The sequence below is a fragment of the Mauremys mutica genome, chromosome 1, assembly GCF_020497125.1.
Source record: "Mauremys mutica isolate MM-2020 ecotype Southern chromosome 1, ASM2049712v1, whole genome shotgun sequence".
NCBI lineage: Eukaryota > Metazoa > Chordata > Testudines > Geoemydidae > Mauremys > Mauremys mutica.
The window spans coordinates 99,323,111-99,346,596 of NC_059072.1; the positions used below are offsets into that span (position 1 = coordinate 99,323,111).

General features: G+C 46.3%; 1 protein-coding gene across 1 annotated transcript in view; it reads right to left on the bottom strand.

Moving 5' to 3' along the window:
- The window catches only part of RFX4 (regulatory factor X4), a 103,097-nt gene extending 80,044 nt beyond the window's left edge, over positions 1 to 23,053 (bottom strand). The window contains exons 1-3 of the mRNA XM_044980652.1: positions 23,003 to 23,053; positions 22,425 to 22,511; positions 5,660 to 5,720 (exon numbers count right to left, since the gene is read on the bottom strand). Of these exons, the coding sequence (XP_044836587.1) occupies positions 5,660 to 5,720; positions 22,425 to 22,511; positions 23,003 to 23,030 (176 nt within the window). The 5' untranslated portion in view covers positions 23,031 to 23,053. The remainder of the gene's footprint in view (positions 1 to 5,659; positions 5,721 to 22,424; positions 22,512 to 23,002) is intronic.
- Positions 23,054 to 23,486: the final 433 nt, after the last annotated feature.

Below are 23,486 nucleotides of genomic sequence, written 5' to 3' on the forward strand. Positions count from 1 at the left end.
TGTTACCTCATCTTTCCAATTCACCTCCACCCCATTTGGCCGTATCATCTACCTGTTGCATTCTATCTGCTATGTAGATTGTGAGCTCTCAGGGGCTTCTTTGTTACTTGTCTGTACAGTACCTAGCACACTGGGGCCCTGATCCTTGATTGAAATTCCTAGGTGCTATTTTCATAACAAATACTATTATATCATAACTTTAAATCATATGGGTTAAACGAATGAATGCACAATGACAGAATAAAGAAATCACTAAGTGGCAACATTCTGATGCACCCTAGATGATGAGTCCAAGCGAGAGTCACCATCAACATCTTGAAATATTTTAAATACTTTCACTTCTAGCTGATTTACATAAAGTAAACAGGAGTAGCTAAAATAAAATATTTGCATCAATGGAAGGCTCTCCACAGATAATGTTTTGTACAATGGTTTCTTACAGATGCTGATGTACAACACAGGATAAGAAGAATCTACCAAGTGCTGAATGCAACATTAAGATATTGTCCTATTCTACCTCATAGAAAATAATAATTCCCCATAATAGATTTAATTTTACACACAAGCGCTTTGCCATTAAAACATGAGATTCTCCATATAATTCAATAATTATAAAGCTGTTGATGTGAGACCATGTTGCTTTGAAAGTTATTTTCTGGAGGCTGATCTTTCCCAAATAATAGAGGCCCCAGTTCAGGCAGGTACTTAAGCACATGCCTAATTTGAAACCCATGAGTACTCCCACTGACTTCAATGCTCCTACTCACATAGTATAGTATCTTGCTGAAGGAAGGTCAGAAAGAGTACGCTCCTTTTTTTGTTAATTATATTGCTGGAATCAATATTTGCTCAGGAAACCTGGATTTTAAAGCAAACATGGTCCTTGAAGTAGTTACCTGTAAAAGTTCAGATCTCCAAATAACCTGAGTTTCTCTGTTTCGCTGCCTTTGGCAGACCTTCCCTCCATGTCAGTTATTGTGACCATTTGTGACTGCAAACTATTTTAATAAGATATCTGGCTGGATGAATGGAATTGGTTTGTAAGGGCAACATCTATTCTTCCTTGGTTTCTACAGGAATATCATCACGGCATCGTTCCCCAAATTCATAGACCTTTAACAAGACCTCTTTTCAAAACCCAGTGAGTTCATTTCTATACTATAGCTGCTAATTGGCATGTCAGCTTCCCTGACCAAGACAGGACAGAAAGAAAAGCAGTTAATTATTTCTGTTCATATCTGATGAATTTTTCTCTTTTTCTCTTCTCTTTCACAGGGAGTCATTAGTCTGACACTGAAGAATGCTCCATTATACCTGAACTTTTTTTTTAAATGATCAAAAACCCCATTTTGCTCCACTTCTTTTATTTTCCTGCCTTTTATTTAACAACTTTATCATATTTTGAATTCAGCTTCATCCTACAGTATTGTGGAAAGATAATGAACTCAATCTTCTGCCTAACAAATCATTATCAGAAATATATGTGTGTCCTAATAAAGCAATCCAGTAGTTCAGTAAGAAAGCTTTTGTACCACTCATGGTATTGCAATAAAAACCCTAATGTTTCTATAGGAAAGACAATTTTATCTGCCCTTATTACTGTTCCCCTTTGTACTTATACACTGCTAGATTAAAAGGGATTATTCTGCATCTGAGTAATGTTTGTAAGTGCTGATCATACGGACTTTTATTCTGAAATGAGAAGCAACATAATATGCCAAGCTGTTGCAATGTAACTACAATTAATTCAACAAAGAATCCTGTGGCACCTTATAGACTAACAGACGTTTTGCAGCATGAGCTTTCGTGGATTTACTATGCCAAGGAAGGCCTATTTCTCACAATCCTCTCTTTCCCCCTTTCTTAGTCCTGTTTACATTATTTTGTCACTTATGCCAAATGAGTAATTTATATCACCATTTATATCACTGCTGAATTTGGCCCAGACTTTCATGGCAGTTGCACATGCTTATACACTAGGCTGTCTCCAACTGAATTTGGCCTTCTCTCTTTTACAATCATGCAAAGGCAGAGTCCAAGGCAATTGCAGGCAGAGCTGTCAAACAAATACATGAAACTAAACTACTAGGTATGTCTTGTCCTGTGTTTGTACAACACCTAGTACAATGGGGTCCTAGTTCATGACTAGGGCTCCTAGGTGCTACTGCAAAATGATGGTTAATCTGATGCTAACAAGTTAGGCTTTTTAGAACAGTGCAAAATGACATCTTCACCCCATGAAAGCTTAGCACTTTACAGCAGACTGGCCAAGATATTTGAGTGTCTGCTTGTATACAGTATAATCTATCCAGTAGCACAGCTTCTCCAGGTGAGACCAGCAACATTCAAAGAGATAATACTAAGATAAACAAACGGAAGAAACACCAAACTACTGTTGTGTGGCACAGCTGCTAAACTGTGAAGCTCTGAGGCATTAATCATTAAGATAATTGAATTGTTTAATTTGACACCAGAAAAAATTATATTTTAAAAACACAGAAGAAAGTTGCTGTGTCTATTTCAGTGTCCTCGCATATTTTTTTTGAGTGGAATATTCAATAGAGGGAATTAAATGCTCTGCAAAAAGTCAAAAGGGAAAATGCCTGCACTAGATAAACATGGGAGAACATAACGTAACGTGTAGGTAGCAGGAAGCAGATAGACTGCATGATGCAACAAGCCTTTTACATTTCTAAATTCTAGGATTCTCTGGCAAATGTTTCTGAATGGGCATTATTGTGCAGACTGCATTCCAGCAGAGTTCAATATCCCAGGGGTTTAGGGATTTACTAACCTTTATGAATGAGGAAGCTTGAAAGTGTTTGGCTGAATATTGTTTATAGTATTTGCATGTTTTCTTTTGAGAGCAGTATCACTGGCATGTGTTCCAATTCAGTCTCACTTCTTGGCTACTATGTTATTTGCTCCTTTGGGGGAGATGAGGAGGGGGAGAGTTCTAACTGGCACTACCACAAAATAAACAATGTCCTGATTTATGGCTGCTAAGCGCTGTTGGCTATTTTATTTTAGCTAGAGTGTCCTACATTGTTTTGTTTACCTTGTACTGAGGTAAAGTAGACTGGGTGAATAATGCATAGTAACAGTACGCATATGAATATTCACTCTTCACTTTTTAATGAATTCTGTTTGGCCATACTCACTCACCCTTTTCATTCACTGACCACAAACATCTGAGAGACTGAATTTCTTTGGCATAGATACTTGCAGAAAGTGATTTTCAGAGTCAAATTATACATCAATTTAAATGTGCAAGTCTGAGTATTTGCATCAGAATTGTTTATGGGTTCCTCCAGTCAGAACACTGAATACCCACAATAAGTTGCTCTAGATCGATCTATAGTCAAATAACATGAAAAATGTCATTGAATAAACTTTAAACAACAAATGTGAGGAAACAGCAATCTGCTCATGAATATTCCAAATGCAGGAAAAGAGGCAAATTCATTGGATAGATTATTCTTTGCAATGTATTCGTTCAGGTCTACAGTGAAGCATGTTGGAGGTAGACCACCAACCGCATTTTCATACTGTGATGGATAAATTAGAAACCTAAAATGGGTATTTGAGTGTTTGAGTGGACAGTCTAAGGGTCCAAGTGCAAAATTGGGTACTCATGTTTGAAAAATGGCTCCTTTGCTTGATGTCCCTTTAAAGACATGGGTCTCAAGAGGCTGGCACAGCAAGGTAAGTATTCCAACATTTTGCTAAGTGAGGTACCGTAGGGCAGTAATCCATTTGTCACCCGACATACTGAAAAGTACTGATAGCTGAAGTACAGTGGAGCTAACAATAGCCCCAAAGTCCAATGAGTGTTTCAACTGACTTCAGATCACAATTCTAGAGCCCAATCCTACCAGATGCAGAGCACTTCCTGCAAGGTACTTTGTGCCCTCAATTCTCTCTGAAATAAACAAACTAACAAAAATAAAAAGACAACTGAAGTAGAAGACACAAGCTACGGAAATAGAGCTCAAAAGATTGTGTCATCATAACACAAATGAAAATGCTGCAGTAAATAAGTGTGAAAAGGTGGAACATCCCTCACTTATTCATAGTACGAGACACAATAATGCTCTAAAGCATTCTCATCTACTTTCAACCTTGCCCCTCCTTACCTCCCCACCCCCGCTCCACCACCTAATTTCTCCTCTCATTCCTTCCTGTCTTCCTTCCCCCTGATGGGATTATGACATGTGAGGTGAATCACACAGTCAAACTCCTGCTGTTCTTTTTCCTCCTGTATCTTAAAGCATTTGGACCTCATCTAACTAGTGCTGCCAGCTTTCTAATTGCACAAAACCCAACACCGTTGCCCCACCCCCTGCCCTGAGGCACTGCCCCTTCTCCAAGGCTCCACCCCCATTCACTCCATCCTCCCATCCCTCTGTCACTCACTCTCCCTCACCCTCACTCACTTGCTCATTTTCACTGGGCTGGAGCAAGGGGTTGAGGTGTGGGAGGGGGTGAGGGTGTTGGCTGGGGATGCAGGCTCTGGCGTGAGGCTGGGGCTGAGGGGTTCAGGGTGCAGGAGGAGGCTCCAGGCTGGGGCCGAGGGGTTCGGGGTGTGGCAGGGGGTATGGACTCTGGGCTAGGGGTCCAGGCTCTGGGGTGGGGCCAGAAATAAGGGGTTCAGGGTGCAGGAGGGGGATCTGGGCTGGGGCACAGGGTGCAGGCTCTGAGGTGGGGCTGGGGATGAGAGGTTTGGGGTACAGGAGGGGTTTCCAGGCTGGGGCCATGGATTCAGAATGTGGGAGGGGGTTCCGAGCTGAGGCAGGGGGTTTGGGCACAGGAGGAAGTTTGAGTGTGGGAGGGAGCTCAGGACTGGCGCAGGGCATTGGGGTGTGGGAGGGGTCTCGGGGTGTGGGTTCCGAGCAGTGCTCACCTTGGGCGCTCCCTGCAAGTGGCGACATGTTCTTCGGCTCCTAGGCAGAGCATTGGCAGGCGGCTTTGCGCACTGCCTCCACCCACAGGTGCTGCCCCCAGCAGCTCCCATTAGCTGTGGTTCCCAGCCAATGGGAGCAGTGGAGCCAGTGCTCAGGGCGGGGCAGGGGCAGCACATGGAGTCCCCGTGGCCATCTCTCCGCCTAGGAGCTGAGGGACATGTCACTGCTTCTGGAGAGCTGTGCGGAGCCACATAGGGAGCCTGCCAGCCTTGCACCAACCAGACTTTTAATGGCCCGGTTAGTGGTGCTAACCGGAGCCACCAGGGTCTGTTTTCAACCGGGCGTTCCCTACCGGACACCTGGCAACCCTACATCTAACAGGGATGGACATAAGCACCTGGTTGAGTGCTTTGCTGAATCGGGGTCCTGAAGACTGAAAAACTCTTGGCATTTATTTTTCTTTATCGTTTTAAAAATTAAACAAACCAAACCAAAACCCTCATTGCTTAGGTGTCAAATACATCTGCCCAAAAGACCCATGCAAACTGGATCTTGCTCCATGTACAAAAAACATAATTAGGACAACCAGCAAGGCACATCATCATATAGAGTGTAACCGCATAGAATGCCCACATGCAGTGAAAACACTGTTGCTTTGTGAGGTTTCTCAGGCCTACAATCTTTTTAGTTGGGGACAGAGCATGAAAATGATAAGGAATTATCAAAGGGTTTTTTTTTTTAAAAAGGAGTCTTACCATTGCAGAGTAGCTGGAGTAGAGTGTGGTTTGGATGCTCTGTTATTTTCTTTTTCCTCATCTATTGAGAAATAAAAAATGGTATGTCATTTCAGTGGGAATTGCTCAGGCATTTGTGAGCTGATAAGGAACCGTCTATTCAAAGAAATCTGTCAGACTTCACAGCCTTCCAAAAATAGAGACTAAACTCTGGAAATATGTAAAATGGTCCCCCTAGACTAGTTCACTGCTAAAGCTATGTATATTTTGGCTTGCAGCAGGCCCTGACAATGAGAGAGGAGTTGCGTATAGGGGTTATTGTTATGTCATATGTAACAACCCCCCCACCCCAACATGGTCATTAGAAGAGTCAGAATCTGGGACCTTTAACACTACAACACACAACCACTCTACCACTTGAGCCTCGATTCCCAATTAATTCTTATAACAGTTAAAAAAATACATTTTAAATAATTCCTGGGCAAATGTGACTTGCAAGGGAGTACATACTCAGAGGTGTTAGATGGTATCAGAATCCCTCTCAAGAGGGATGTTTAAGTAATGTACAGTACATCTCTGCTGTCACCAGAACCCCCAGATGTATTGATATCCAGGTTCATCATTTCCTAGTTTGTAATAGCACATGGACCATCGATCAGACAGCACATCTCCTCCACATGCAGGATTAACTACAGAATATTCACAATTTAACCTAGCCCTTGAGTCATGTTTGAAAGCCATCACATGCAGTAATGGTCAATTTCTCCACGCTGTTTCTGTAATATATTTTGGTTTTTACAGGACAGGGTTATTAGCCCTGTGCCTAACCCCCAACCTGGAGGACCACGGTGTCTGTTTTGTCTGGCCCCTCCTTCACAGACCAATCCAGCATCGTTGAACCTGCCAGGAGCAAAAAGCTGCCCTCCCCTGGCACAGACTCTGAGGATTGTTAAATATAGTCTCTGGAAATCATCAAAATACAACACCAAAACCAAACTCAAGATTTATCAGAACTGCATACTTTCAACATTACTTTATAGTGCAGAATGAGGGGGAATGACAAAGTATGACATGTCCAAACGGTCTTCACTCCATACAACCTGCCTCAGAAAAATCCTCCGCATCTTTTGGCCCAGAACAATCTCAAACCAAGACCTGTTCATACAGTGCAGCCAAGCAAATCTGAACACCATCATTACCACGAGGTGTTGGAGATGGATTGGCCGTGTGCTTCGGATGAAAACTGATTCCTTCACCAGAGTAGCAATAAGATGGACATTTGAAGGCAGGCAAAAATGAGGCTGCCTGAAAACGACGTGGCAAAGAGCTGTGGAAGCCGAGCTGAAACACCTGGGGCACAGCTGAAAAGCTGGGGAACCATTGAAAGACTTGCCAGAAACAGACAGGAGTGGAGGAGCTTTGTCGCTGCCCTAAATGCCAGAGGCATAATGGGTACTAACTAACTATTGAGTCATGCCAGAATGCTCCGGAATGCCCTTCCAGCACTTTCTGGGGGAGCCAGAATGGCACCTAGTGGTACTTCCTGATCTTGTTGGGTACTTCTTGAAGGCTGCATTCACCCCCTGAGTTAGCCAGCCTATTTGAAAGAACTTTGGCCCCCACCACTTTGCCATGTGTTGCTATACAGCTTAATTGTATACATGTTCCACTCTTCTTCTGGCTAGTCCTCCCAGGTCCCCTACACTCATTTTGGGAAATGTTGGTGTAGATCTTCTTAATATAATACTTCCTCAGTACTGCCGACTCCTAATGTTCAAAACCCATGAGTCAGGGGCCAAAACCAAACAAAACCAACAACAAACCAATAAATATTTGTCTCCTGGTTTCTGAATCATGAAGTGCCACATTTTCCAGGTTCTCTCTGCACCACAAGGGCTAGAAATTTGGATTTTTTTTAAAAAGTGAAAGTGGAGAGCCTCCCATAATCACAGGACTCCAGAAGCTGGGAATTAAAGAAAAACACCAGATACCACGATACTTGAGATAAAATTCAGTCATCACAAAAACTGGCAATATTGCTTCCTCTCCTTTCTTACATGCTTTGATGAGCAGTGAAATACTTAACAATGATGCCATTTAAAGTATCATCATCCCAGTGAGCACCCACTTAAATGAGTGGCTCAGATCACATTTTAGAGCTATTGTTTTTGACTCCCTGCAAACTCCTACATTCCTTCAGTTACACTCACTTCACCTTTTGAAGGTTTTCTTTGCAATCATAATAGTTGGAGACCAACATTTTTTTAAACGAAAGCAGAAACTGTAGAATCTCTCCGTGCCCTTCCTCCTACTCAGCTAAGCCAGGCGGGTTCAGGACACACGTTGAGAAACAGTCCTCTGCTTAATGCTGCCCAGCACTTGAGTGCTGACTTCCTTAAAGGGGACTGATTTAGGTTATATTAAAGGAAGGGTCTCACTTGAAAGTTAGGAAATGTCAGATTTATGGTCATCTGTACAACCTTAATTCTGTCCCCTTGTGCATAGGCATATTATACAGTCTTTAATTACATTACCACATTCTGCTTTCTTCTACAGGACACATGCCTCATTCAGTGCACCGGATAGCTGCACAAATTTAAATACAGTTTTTAAAAAGGTAATTTCACAGGGCTTATTTAAAAAGGAAAAAGGTGAAAACAAAACCTGTTATGTGCAACTGTAACAACTTTCTCACTGGGGGAGCCTGTCCTGACTGACTCTCTCTGTCCTGGAAGTTGAGGAGGTCCAGTCCCTTGAGGTGTCCCTGGGGGATGGGGAGGAAACATGCTGCTGGGTCTCATGGGGCACCCGGCTGGTTTCTGCCACATATGGTACTCCCAGAGGGGCTACAGGCCATGTCCAGGGCGGGAAGGGGAGCCCAACCTGATTCCCCCCCACATACACACTACAACTGCTCTGGAATCTCCCAGACATTCCCAGAACACTGTCTGCTGCAGCTTTGATGCGGGCAGCATGAGGTCAACCTCAGGGCTGGTCTACACTACAAAGTTAAGTTAGCTTAACCTACATCAAAGGTTCTCAAACTGTGGTCCATGGACCACCAGTGGTCCGCAAGCTCCACTCAGGTGGTCTGCACAGTGTATACTCTGTTCATAAGAACATATGAATGGCTGTACCGGGTCAGACCAAAGGTCCATCCAGTCCAGTATCTGTCTACCGAGAGTGGCCAATGCCAGGTGCCCCAGAGGAAGTGAACCTAACTGGCAATGATCAAGTGATCTCTCTCCTGCCATCCATCTCCATCCTCTGACAAACAGAGGCAGGGACATCATTCCTTACCCATCCTGGCTAATAGCCATTTATGGACTTAACCACCATGAATTTATCCAGTTCTCTTTTAAACGCTGTTATAGTCCTAGCCTTCACAACCTCCTCAGGTAAGGAATTCCACAAGTTGACTGTGCGGATAGTTGTCTGCGGATAGTTCCCTCTAAGGTGCGCGCCTGGATGGCGGCACATGAAAGAATGAAGTGCCACCCACCTAATCATTGGAGCCGCGCAGGCATGGCTCCACTAATTAGGTGCCTGGACCCTGGAGAAGACGCACATGTAAGGTGAGGTGGGCCTTGGGGAGAATAAGGTGGGAGAGGGCAGTGGGATGAGAAGAGGGGATGGGGGAGAATTTGGGACGTGCAGGGCTGCGGCGGCCAGAGAAAGAGGTGACTTTCCCCAGCTCCAGGGCTGCGGCTGCCGGGGAGAGACCCCCCCCCTCCTTCCCAGCCCCAGCTTGGAGGCTGCCATGGCGGGGGAGAGGGCACATCCATTGCATTAGAAAGGTAAAACTACAGATATGAAAATATGAGTTGTGTGCTTTTATTTGTAGAACAAAAAAACATTAATTATTATTGAGGTTTTCTTATATAGTGCTTTTATCCAAAGCGCTTTACGATAGTTAGCTAACAGTACAAACAACATTTGGAATGATCCCATTAAGTGGTCCACCGAGACCTCAGCAATTTTCAAGTGGTCCACAAAAAGAAAAGTTTGAGAACCACTGACCTACATTATTCAGAGCTGCAAGAAATTTCACATTCCATTCGACGTCATTAAGTCAACCTAGACCCAGTGTAGACACCACTAGGTCAATGGAAGAATTCTTCTGTCAAGCTAGCTACTGCCCCTCAGGAAGATGGACTTACTATAGCGACTGAAGAACCCTTCCATCGCTGTAATAAATGTCTACACCACAGTGGCACATAGCAGCACTACAGCTGTAGCATTTCAATGTAGACATACCCTTAGAATTGTGTGTGTGCGCGTGTGTTATTATTTCAGCAGGCTGCCAAAACTTTCCTGAGGGAAAATGAATGAGAGAAGGGAAATGGTCATTTTTAGCAGTTTATATCTCAGCAAAACCTAAACAGAATTTTGTGAGACAAAGAAGAGGCACTTCTGTAGCCAGAGGAGGGCATCCCTCCTGTTGAACATTAAAAGTGCTCTGCAAAAAACAATGGAGGTGTGAGAGTTTGCAGAGAACAGATTACAAGCATCTTTCATAAAGGAAAGTGTTTGGCAACCCAAGTACAGATGTCACTACCAGTCCTCCTACAATATGGCACTATCTAGCTTTTTTGCACACCAATGTCATTTCCAATGTTGCTAATTTTTAAGACAAAATCTATAAACAGATGCATAAAGGTGGCCTCAATTATTATTTCAGGAGTCATGCACAAGAGGCCAGAATTTGTCCCTAAGCCTCCTCTTCCTGTTATGTTTAGGGTTATTCTCCCCAGACATAAGGTCATACATTAACTTAGTACTTTCTATTTTATTGTCTAATTTATTAACAAAAATGGTAAACAAAATGGGAACAAGTATCAGACCCTGTGAAACCCAGTGGACGCTGTTCCCTCTACAGACTACAATTTCTAAACTTATTCTGTCTGTTCTGTTCAATGAGCTAGCTTTGAGATGTTTATCATCTTTTCATCTATGCCAGCTTGATTTAATTTTCCCTTAGGATATTATGTGACACTATATGAAATATCTTACCAGTATCTAAATTATACAGCAGTATAGTCACTACCTCCATCCATTTAGTTGCTGGGTTTTCATGTAAAGAACTATGAGCAGGTGCTTTAACCAATCTGATAGCAAGCACAAGCTATACACTATGAATAGTCCAAACTCATTCCTCCATGGCACTTAATGTTATTAACACCAAAATTAATTATAAGATCACAAACCCCAGGCAAAACCATCTCCTAAGGTTTGTCTGCTCCTGGGTTCCTTCTTTCAGACTTTGCAGCCCACACACTAAATCCTCCTTTATATCTCAGTGAGGGAATGAGCTTAATGGTGCTCAAAATTTTTCCAACAATAGTTTTTTTTTTAATTGAAAATTGGATTCTCAATAAATCTAAAATATTCATGAAAATGCTTCCTCAAAAAAAATCCACATTTTTTGTCACAAAACTGAAATTTTTCAGTTTGTCTGGTTTTGTCTGGTTTTGGGCAAATATTTTTCATTGATTAAAAACAAAAACAAAAACAAAACAAACACACCACCACATTTTCCAAAGGATCATTTTTTTGTCATCAGCTCTAGAGCTACCCGTTTCACTGTTATTTTCATCTAATGGTACGTCTACACTACAAGACTATTTCGAATCTACTTAACTCGAATTTGTGGAATCGACCTTATGAAGTCGAATTTGTGTATCCACACTAAGTACACTAATTCGACTGTCTGAGTCCACAGTAACGGGGCCAGCGTCGACTTTGGAAGCGGTGCACTGTGGGAAGCTATCCCACAGTTCCCGCAGTCCCCGCTGCCCATTGGAATGCTGGGTAGAGCCCCCAATGCCTGCTGGGGGAAAAAATGTGTCGAGGGTGGTTTTGGGTAACTGTCATCATTGAACCGTCAATCACGCCCTCCCTCCCTGAAAGCGCCGGCGGGAAATCTGTTCGTGCCCTTCTCTGGTCGGTTACAGCGCGGATGCCACAGCACTGCGAGCATGGAGCCCGCTGCGATCATCGCTGCACTTATGGCCGTTGTCAACTCCTCGCACCTTATCGTCCACCTCTTCCACAGTCAGCTGCTGAGAAATCGGGCGAGGAGGCTCCGTCAGCGCAGTGAGGACAGGAAGTCACAGAGTGGCGCAGACCTCTCACAAAGCAGGGTACGCCACGCAGTGGAGATCATGGTGGCAATGGGTCAAGTTCATGGTGTGGAACGGCGATTCTGGGCCCGGGAAACAAGCACGGACTGGTGGGACCGCATAGTGCTGCAGGTCTGGGATGAATCACAGTGGCTGCGAAACTTCAGGATGCGTAAGGGCACTTTCCTTGAACTCTGTGACTTGCTGTCCCCTGCCCTGAAGCGCCAGGACACCCGGATGCGAGCAGCCCTGAGTGTGCAGAAGCGAGTGGCCATAGCCCTCTGGAAACTTGCAACGACAGACAGCTACCGGTCAGTAGCGAATCACTTTGGCGTGGGCAAATCTACCGTGGGGGTTGCTGTGATTCAAGTAGCCCACGCAATCGTTGAGCAACTGCTCTCAAAGGTAGTGACTCTAGGAAACGTCCAGGTCGTCATAGATGGCTTCGCCGCGATGGGATTCCCAAACTGCGGTGGGGCTATAGATGGCACTCACATCCCTATCCTGGGACCAGCCCACCAGGCCAGCCAGTACATTAACCGAAAGGGCTACTTTTCTATGGTGCTGCAAGCACTGGTGGACCATAGGGGACGTTTTACCAACATCTACGTCGGGTGGCCAGGCAAGGTTCATGACGCGCGTGTGTTCAGGAACTCTGGTCTGTTTAAACGCCTCCAGGCAGGTAGTTTCTTCCCGGACCACAAAATAACAGTTGGGGATGTGCAGATGCCTACAGTGATCCTCGGGGACCCAGCCTACCTGCTAATGCCCTGGCTCATGAAGCCCTATACAGGCGCCTTGGACAGTGAGAAGGAACTCTTCAACTATCGGATGAGCAAGTGCAGAATGGTGGTGGAGTGTGCTTTCGGACGTCTCAAGGGGAGATGGCAGAGCTTACTGACTCGCTCGGACCTCAGCGAAAAAAATATCCCCATTGTTATTGCTGCTTGCTGTGTGCTCCACAATCTCCGTGAGAGCAAGGGGGAGACCTTTATGGCGGGATGGGATGTTGAGGCAAATCGCCTGGCTGCTGATTACACTCAGCCAGACAGCCGTGCCGATAGAAGATCCCAGCGGGAAGCGCTGTGCATCCGGGAGGCTTTGAAAGCTAGGTTCCTTGGAGAGCAGGGTAACCTATGACTCTCCAGTTGATTTACAGAGAAGCTGAACCTGAGCCTGTTTCAGTGACTGTTGACTTCGATCTGCGGTTACATACCCCGTTCTCCAGGTTTCCCCTCTTCCAACACACGTTTTAAAATAAATTTAATGGAACACTGATTATTAACAAAGTTTTCTTTAATTATGAATTCCTGTTCAAGGGTTGAAACATGGACGCAGACTGTGGTGGGTACGGTGTGTACTGATGTACAGACCACTTCTACACTAGAGGAATGACAGGCTCCTGCTCCTACAGCGGTCTCGTGGGGGAGGACGGTTGCAGGTGGGTGTGCAGGAAGGGGTGGGTTTGCAGGAAGGGGTGAGGGGTGCCGTCTTTGGGACGGAGTTTGGATGCAGGCTCTGGGCTGGGTGTTGGGGCGTAGGAAGGGATGAGGGGTGTGTGGGAAGGGTGAGTATGTGTCCATGGATGAGGGCTCTTGCTGGGGCTCAGGGCATCGGAGAGGCTCGTGGCTAGGGTGGAAGGGCATGGTAAGGGCAGCCTGCCTTGCCATTTGTGGATGGCAGGCGCTAGGACCCTGGGGCAGCATACACCTCACAGACTGACCCGGGGCAGCATACACCTCCCAGACTGACCCTGGTGCCTAGTGACTGCAGTCTGTGTGTGTCCTGCTGTTGATCCTGCCCCCAAGTCTGTACCCTGGTAATGGAGGCTGTCCTATGCAATTAAAATACCCCCCCCCCTTCACACAAAGTCTTCTGACAAGGAAAACGTGACGGAAACAGTGAATAACAACAAACTACTCTTAATACTCAACTACACAGTGGGGGGATGAAACTTGGATTTGGGACTCGGTGATCCAGGAAGGGAAGCACTTCTCAAAATTTATGGCATGAGAGCTGTTTGGTACATGAGCGCTCTGCTGGGGTGGAGTGACAGTTTTCACGGCCCCTAGCGCCCCTCCTTCTTGTGATTTTGGGTGAGGGGGGGACAGGACTTTGTGGCGGGGGAGGGCGGTTGCAGATACAGTTCAGGGGGGCTCTCTGCTCCTGCCTGCGGTCCTGCAGAACATCTACAAGGCGCCGGAGCGTGTCCGTTTGCTCCCTCATTAGCCCAAGCAGCGTTTGCGTCGCCTGCTGGTCTTCCTGCCGCCACCTGTCCTCCCGTTCGCTGTGTGAGCGCTGGTGCTGACATAGGGTCTCCCTCCACTGTCTCTGCTCGGCCGCCTCGGCTCTGGAGCAGGCCATCAGTTCCGAGAACATGTCGTCCCTAGTCTTTTTCTTTCGCCGCCTAATCTGCACCAGCCTCTGTGAGGGGGATGCCGGGGCAGTTCGTGAAAGAGCCGCAGCTGTGTGATGGGAAAAAGGAAGTGATTTCCTTGAAAAGATACATGTTTGCGAACACTGAACACAGTCTACTCAGTTTCTGTGAACAAGACCATACAGGGCACCTAGTCTCACGAGCTCTCAGGACAAGTTCGAGATTTCGGAATACGCTTTCATTGGCTGCGGTCTTGCACAGGAGATCGGACAAGAGGGGTGGTACAGCTGAATCCGTGTAGCAGCCAGGCCTGGTAAGCACTACACTATAGGCTGCTTAACAGTTAATGGATAGCTGTGCCCTCCCGCTGAAAGCAATCTGGAAAGCATAAAGTCTGACCCTGTTCCAGCCCCTCGCGGCTGTGCCCGGGAAAGATCACTGTATGCTTTTCCTCTGCGGCCTCCAACACGTGGCTGTTAAACGAAGGTCATTGCTATGCAAAGTAAAAGTCAAGCATTCACAATAGTAACAGTACACTAATTGCCCTAATTAGATGCAGCAGTTGCCGAACGAGATTACCCTGAGGCGGGTCACTCGGAGAGAGAGAGAGAGGATGCTGTGAGAATCCCTGCACAGACCAGGACCGTACGCTGCAATGCTGGTGGAGGCAATGATTCCGCTGTACGTTAGGATGGCCTGGCGCGGAAGAGTGTGCTTCCACGGAGCACCAAATAAGGCACCTCTCCCCAGGAACCTCCTGCGGAGACTTTTCGAGCTCCTCTACGAGAGCTTCGTGGAAGTGTCCCAGGAGGATTTCTGTTCCATCCCTATATGTGTGGACCTTCTTTTTATATAGTTTTATAGGGAAAAGTTTTTATATAGTTTTTATATATTTTTTATTCCTGTTTTTAAAAAAATTAATGTTTCCATGTTTATAGCACTTACCGACTGATCCTTCCCCTGATTCTGAGTCCGGGTTAACGGCCGCGGAGGGTTGGTAGGGGATCTCTGTGAGGGTGATGAAGAGATCCTGGCTGTTGGGGAAAGCGGTATTGTAAGCGCTGTCGCCTGCGTCGTCCTCCACAAACCCTTCCTCATCTTCCCCATCGGCGAACATCGCCGAGGAACTGCCCATCGACACTATCCCATCCTCAGAGTCCACGGTCACTGGTGGGGCAGTGGTGGCAGACCCACCTAGAATGGCATGCAGTGCCTCGTAGAAGCGGCATGTCTGGGGCTGGGCTCCGGAGCGTCTGTTTGCCGCTCTGACTTTTTGGTAGCCTTGTCTCAGGTCCTTGATTTTCACGCGGCACTGCGTTGTATCCCGGCTGTATCCTCTGAGTGCCATGGCTTTGGAGACCTTCTCGTAGGTCTTTGCATTCCGTTTGCTGGAGCGCAGCTCCGAAAGCACAGACTCATAGCCCCACACAGCGATCAGATCCAGGACTTCCCGGTCTGTCCATGCTGGGGACCTCTTTCTATTCTGGGATTGCATGGACTCCTCTGCTGGAGAGCTCTGCATCGATGCAGGTGCTGCTGAGCTCGCCCCGATGTCCAACCAGGACATCAGATTCAAAGTGCCCAGACAGGAAAAGGAATTCAAATTTTCCCGGGTCGTTTCCTGTGTGGCTGGTCAGATAATCCAAGCTTGGACTGCTGTCCAGAGCGTCAACAGAGTGGTGCACTGTGGGATAGCTCCTGGAGCTACTAAGTTCGATTTGCATCCACACATAGCCTAATTCGAGATAGCCATGTCGAATTTAGCGCTACTCCCCTCGTCGGGGTGGAGTACCGAATTCGAACTAAAGAGCCCTCTAGGTCGAATTAAACGGCTTCCTGGTGTGGACGGTTGAGCGGTTAATTCGAATTAACGCTGCTAAATTCGATTTAAAGTCCTAGTGTAGACCAGGCCTAAGTGAAATTATCATGAATGTGGGAAGAGTACCATTAAGAACTCCAGTTGTGTCTAAAATGGTGAAAAATTAGATGATATTTTTGTAAAGCAAAAGGTGATCATTCATAATTGTAACATCACGGCCACAAATAAGTGCTTGTTTAAAACACTGCCAATTAATTATAATGATAATCCATGTGTTCTAGAGACGTAAAATAAACAAGTGGGATTTGCAAGGTTAAAAAGGTATTGTGTGGTTTTGGTTACATCATAGTAAAACCAAGAAACTGAGACCTGAAGGGGCTGTTGCTGGTTCCAGAACACTAATATATATGAATCCTGCAATCCTTTTTCATTCCTTTCTAACACTTGGAAGCAGTGCTTAATTTATAATGAAAGAGGTGCTGGGGCTCAAGCAATTTTTTTACTTTCCTAACTGATGCAGCAAGCCCCAGAGGTGCCAGGGCTATGAATTGCCAAGCCTAGAGGTTCCAGGGCTCAGCCCTGACACAAATTAAGCACTGCTTCAAAGTGGAGGTGAGGAGAAGGCAGTCTCATGGAAGGAGAGGTTGAGGGGTAGCTTGGTTTTCGTTTGTGTTTTCAAGGGGTGTTTTTTTGGTGAGGTGGGGAGGGATAATTGCACCTGAATGAGGAGTCATGGGGGAGATGAGTTTTAGGTATGAAATTAAACATATGCCCGTATGCCTTTTTGTGTACAGGCTTGCTTACTTCTCCTTTATACAATATACTCCTGTGATCTCATTAGCTAATTGAATAGCAGAGCCATGCATTATATTTAGCCTTCTTTTCATAAAAAAATACAGCCAATATTTTTTTTCCTGTTTTGCAAAATTGACATGAAATTGAAGACGGAACGTTCTGTTTCAATCTTGCCTCGGGTCAGGTTCTGCAACCATTCATACAGCAAGGGGATAATAATGGGTGTCATTTTCCTTTACTTTTGTGTTTATTCTTTTATTGCTTCCCTGCAGAACAGTGCCCTACATTAAAACAAACTACTGTTATTTAAATGAATGCTAAGTATTCTGTAAAAGAAATATAGAAATGGGAACAAATCCTGGCTCAAGGTACCTCCAACACCAGAGTTCTCAGTACCTCTATGGCTGCAATTGCAGAAAAGCACTTGAAGACTTGAGGGCTAGCCCATGTCTGCATGTACACACTTGCGCGCGCACACGGCAGCTGCACAGCACTTTAAATAGCACCTCATCCCCAGGAGCTGAGGTGAGGGCTCTGGCTGAGGGTGCAGGGAAGATGGCCGTGCTCCCCCGCTGAAACCAAGTGAAGGACTCAATGACTGGGGTTGCCAACTTTCTACTCACATAAAACCGAACACCCTGGCTTGCCCCACCCCTCCTCCAAGGCCCCACCCATGCCCCGCCTCTTATCTGAGGCCCCACCCCCACTCACTCCATTCCCCCTTTCCTCTGTGGCTTGCTCTCCCCACCCTCACTCACACATTTTCACCAGGCTGGGTGAGGGCTCTGGCTGAGGGTGCAGGCTCCGGGGTGGGGCCAGGGATAAGGGGTTTGGGGTGCAGGAGGAGGCTCCAGGCTTGGCAATGTAGCTGAGGGGTTCTGAGTATGGGAAGGGGCTCTGGGCTGAGGCAGGGGGTTGGGGTGTGGGAGAGGGTACAGGGTCTGGGAGGGGCCAGAAATGAGGGGTTCAGGGTGCAGGAGGGGGCTCTGGGCTGGGGTGCAGGGGGTGAAGGCTCCAGCTGGGGGTATGGGCTCTGGTGTGGGGGATGAGGTATTTGGGGTGCAGGAGGGTGCTCTGCGGCTGAGAGGTTTGTAGTACAGGAGGAGGCTCCAGGCTGGGGCAATGGGTTGGGGGGATGAGGGCTCTGGCTGGGGGTGCAGGCTCTGGGTTGGGTCTAGGAATGAGGAGTTTGGGGTGCAGGAAGGTGCTCCGGGCTGGGATTGAGGGGTTCAGAGGGTGGGAGGGGGATCAAGGCGGGGCAGGGGGTTGCGGTGCAGGGGGGATGAGGGCTCCAGCTGGGAGTGCAGGCTCTGGGGTGGGCACAGGGATGAGGGGTTTGGGATGCAGGACAGAGCTCAGCTCAGGTTTGAGGAGGGCTCAGGGTTGGGGCACTGGCGTGGTTCCCAGCCAATGGGAGTGCAGAGCCGGTGCTCGAGGCAGCGTGCAGAGCCTTGTGGCCCTCCTACCTATGAGCCAGACCTGCTGGCCCCTTCTGGGGCACAGCACGGTGCCAGGACATGTAGGGACTAGTCTGCCTTAGACCAGCAGCACCGCCGACCGGACGTTTAACGGCCCAGTCTGTGGTGCTGACCGGAGCCGCCAGGGTCCCTTTTTGACTGGGCATTCCAGTAAAAATCCAGACACCTGGCAACTCTACAATAGCCACAGCCAGAAAGGCCCAGTCAGCCAAGAGGAGACTGGGACAATTAGCTCCCAAAAACACCCTAGCCCCTACACTCACCAAATGGCAACAGGGATGAGGAGAGAAACATCTCACATCAATTATTTTTCTTCTGTACAGGAGGTATAAGACCCTGGCCCTCTCTTTCACCCTACAGCAAAGACAGTCTCCCCCCACCCCCAGTGCTGCAATTCCCAAGATGCCAGAGAAGGGGTAAGGAGAAGACAAAATGTAAAAAATGGGGTCCACTTACTATGTATAACCAAAAACCTTCAACCCTGGGAGTTTCTTTGGCCAGTGGCTCTGCCTTCCTCCTGACTGGAAGCTTTGCTTCAAGGCTATCGGTATGCAGCTCTGTTTGTGGTTTGCACACGCTACCAAGGCCAAGTTTTCATAAGAGTCTACGGTTTTGGCTGCCCCGCTTGAGAGATTCCTTAATTTTCAGAGTCAGACTTCCAACCAAAGTCAATGGAAGTGGGGGTGCTCAGCAGCTTTGAAACACAGACCCCTACACATGTTAAGTTGTATATGCACAAATTGAGGGATGTAAAATTAGTGGACACTTGAAAATTTTGATTTTAGTCTCTAGGTCTGTCAAGCAGCTGGGAAGAATCTCTCCTTATACCTGCTGGGACATCTGGGAGGTACTGACCCCTCACGTCATCCCCATGCAGTCCAACGGGTGCGATAGGACCCCTGAGACGCTATGGAAGCAGAGGTCAGATTTGGATGAACTCCCTGCATTAAGCCGAGCAGCTCCACAGTTTTCAGATGAACAGCCCCTCCCCTGTCAAATTTCCAAACTAGGTCTGACTCCTGGCTGAGAGCCACTGAGCTAGATGAAGGTAAGTAGTTACCATATCTCTCACTGTTATGTGTAGCCATGGGTGAGAATCCGGCCCCGAGGGCAGATCCTGTGTTCCTTGAACAGGCTGGGAGTTTCCAAAGCACCTACATGACTTAGGAGCACAAGTCTAATTGACTAGAGATGGTTGGAAAATGGACAGTTTTCCTCCCCCAGGAAATATTTGTATCTGATATGAGACACTGTTGAAGACATGATACTGAATTAGATGGGGACCTCAGCTCACATTAGCTATGGCAATTCCTTTCCACATATATTTCAGAAAAATATATCTGCTAATTTAGGTGCATTGAGTCAATGTCACTTTTATGACTGGGGGTCTTGCAGGCATGGCTTCTGTGGGGTCTGCAGGCATGGCATCACAGAAAGTCCTGAGATTCAGAAATCAGTCCCAAGGGTCTCAATAAGTACCCCTAAAATTGCTGAGGCAAAAAGCCTGTGATTAGGTATGGATGCTGAGCCAATGACTTCACATGCCTTGACATCAGCCCAACAAGCTACCAGAGATGAGAGACTGACACATGGTCATATAAACTCCTTTCACAGATGCATTGGGAAGCGGAATCAGCACAGAGACACTTGAAATATGGCACTTCTTTCCCTGATCCTGATTCTCAGAAGACCCATTACAATACACTGATAAACCACAGATAGAATTTCCTTGGCCCACCAATGAAGTGGCCATCTTAGATGCTCAGGGGACACTTGGGAGTTAGAGGAGGTTTAATACTTGCCATAAAGCAAAAGAACATTACCCAAAGTGACCTCGACACCAGTTAACTCCACCTGCAGCGGAATGACTAGCCAATCAAACAAGCCCAAACCTGCACAGAACCAACATACTCTTTGCAGATCCAGAACAGAAAGCTCTGGAGTAAGAGCTACCCATACTATAAGACATTAATCAGATAGAGCCTGATCCGAAGCTCAAAGTTAAAAGAAAGACTCCCACTGGCTTGGACTATGGGCCTGATCTAAAGCTCAGAGTCAACGGGAGTCTTTCCGTTGACTTTGATGGACTTTGGATTGGGTCTGCAGACATCGTGAGCATTCTGAAAAGTATGATTGCTCAGCGTTGAACTCTTCGGCTATTAGGAGTTAAGTCAGGTCAGGCATCACTTGAAAGATGGCTTTATTCAGGTTTAGCACACAGTTTGAAATTGATGTTATAAGATATTAATGATCTCAGTGTATACAAAACCTGGGCAAACAAATGATTGTTGTGAATCTGCCAGAATCATTTGCAGAGAAACTCCTTAATTTCTAAAATAAAACCTGGCAAATGAGTGGTTCTCAACTATACTCATCAGTTTGCTTCAGTGAATTACAGCATGTGTTCTCAATTTGAGGGTCACAAACAAGTGTCAGGAGGTTCCAATCATTCTTCTCTTCCCATACTTCTAAAGTAGAGGGTTGTCCCACCTAGATCCCTGAGCAGAGGGGAGCAGAGTCCCTGTATAAAAAGGGCCACTGAATTATTGTACTGTCATATCATCAACACCATAGCAACTGGACATCCTCGGAGTAATTCTCCCTTAATGCAAAAAAAAAAAAGAAAAAAAAAGGGAGGAGGGACAGTCGGGTAGATTGGATGCAAAATATGGGGTGGGAGGATTGTTTGTCTTTGTTTTGTAAAAGCATAGTAAACAAATGGCTTTTTAAAACATTTCAGTTAAAAGTGTTTATGTTTAGACCTAAGCAATCTCCTGCAGAGTAAGAAATGCAAACATATATTGTAGCATGGGCTAACACATAAAATGCAGAGATGGAAAATGACTTAGGTTGTTTATTTTCTCTATCCAAATTGAGTAAAATGAAAAGAAAAAACCCAAATGGGGGGAAGTAAATGGTGAATAAAAAAAAAAGGAAGAAGAATTTTAAAGGGAAACTCATCTTAAAAATCATTTCTGCCTGATTTTTAAACCTGTTACAAGCAACAACTAAAATTGCTATAACTGAAGATAATTAAAATATTTTTTCCTCTGACTAGATTTAAAATTGCCACTGTCCCTTTAATAACCTAAGGTAGTAGTAGCATAGGTAAGGGCATATTTAACATGTGATTGTAATCTGAGAGTCTAATTTTTAAACACGTGATATACATTAGGATGGATTTATTAAGCCACTGTTTATTGTTTTAGTCTGCGTTCCAAGTGTCTAGTGGTCACCTGTTAAAAACAAAACAGATGATTTTACTCTTGATCTAATCCTGACAGTTGCATTTTACAGGTCATAACTTTTTATACAGCGAGCCCTGAATTCTGCAACCTATTCTATTCAAGCAGACCCCTGTGCCCACACAGAGCCCTACCAAAGCCCTGGCTCCGAGTATCCTGATCTAACCAACAGACAACACTACTTCCTCTTCGATACATTTTTAATGGGAGGCTAGCAAATGTTCCAGTGAAAACATGTATAAAATTATCAGCTATCACAGTAACCTGGCTCTTTGGACTACGCAACTGAAAGGCTCTTTCATTCCAACAATGACTGGATTTGGAAACCTGAATACACGCTATTTTACATTACTTAGATTGCTTGTACAGCACCTAGCTCAGTGGGATCCTGGTCCATGACTGGTGTCCATAGTTGCTACCACAACACAAATAATAACTAACAGTTTTAAATCCCGTGTATAGCGTAACTGCCTTTTTGTGTTGTACAACACGGTTCACTTCATTTACCAAATCATTGCCTTGAAAAACAGCACAGTGCAACTAAGTCTACGCCTATGCTGCGATCCAATGTGCGCTTGCAGTACTGCTAAAAATAGCAGTACAGAGGCAGTAGCCCAGGCTTTAGCAAGGGCTGTACAAACATGCCAGAATCCAGGGTATGTACTTGCATTGCTAGCCCTGTTGAAGCCAGTCACCCCATATCTGCATTACTATTTTTAACTCTGTTAGTGGGGCATTCCGACCTGAGCTGAAATCACCCCTTGGATTGCAGTGTAGAACTACCCTCATTGTAAGGCATATACTTTTTTCTTTATATATTCAATATCATGATGAAAGAAAGATAGTTTTTGAATATAAGCATCAATGTTACGATGGCATGTTTTAACAAGTTAACTTCTGCACATGGGCATACCCATAACCTCACTTAAACTGAATGAAAAATTACTTACTTTCATCATTAGAAACATTCCCCAGAGAGGTGTGACTGGAATACCGTTTGTTTTCACTTTCATTGAGACATCTTTCAATCCAGCTCTCTGCAAAATAACAAAATTGCTTTTTTGTCTTTTGAGTAAATACAAATCTTTTGAACAATCTGAAATCTACAGTACAATTAGGGTTGCCAACTTGCTAACTGCAGAAAACTGAACACCCTTATCCCACCCGCTGCTCCTGCCCTGCCCCCCTCACTTCATCCCCCCTTCCTCTGTTGCCCGGAGGGGGTGCGGGCTCTGCAGGGGGTGGGGATGACGGATTTGGGGTACAGGAGAGGGCACCAGGCTAGAGTGTGGAGCCGAGGGGTTCGGAGTGTGGGAGGGGGTTCCGGGCTGGGGCAGGCGCTTGCGGGGAGTACGGACTCTGGCTAGGGCTGTAGGCTGTGGTGTGGGGCTGGGGATGTGAGGTTTGGGGTGCAGGAGGGGGCTCAGGACTGGGGCCAAGGGGTTCAAAGTGCAGGAGGGAGCTCAGGGCTGGGGCAGGGGTGGAGGAGGGAGTTGTGGGTGCTGGGCAGGCTCTGGGCAGCGCTTACCTGAGGTGGCTCCCAGAAGCAGCAACATGTCCTCTGGCTCCTAGGCACAGGGTCAGCCAGGGAGACTCCACGCAAGGCCCTCACCCACAGGTACTGCCACCGCAACTCCCATCGGCCGCAGTTCCCAGCCAATGGGAGCTGCGGAGCTGGTTTTCAGGGTGGGGGGCAGCACGTATGGCCTCCCTGGCCACCCCTGCACCTAGGGGTGCAGGGACCTGTCATTGCTTCCGCGAGCCATGCAGAGCCTGCCTTAGCCTCTCTGCGCCGCCAACCAGACTTTTAGCAGCCTGGTCAGCAATGCTGACCGGAGCCGCCAGGGTCCCTTTTCAACCCGGCATTCTGGTCGAAAACCGAACACCTGGCAACCCTAAATACAATCCTCTCTTCTTCTTCAACACTTAGCCAGACAGTCAGTTGGTCGTAGCGCTAGTTCGTCATTTGGTTTGTTCCTGCACAACTGTGAAAGCTTAATGGCCTGAGAGTC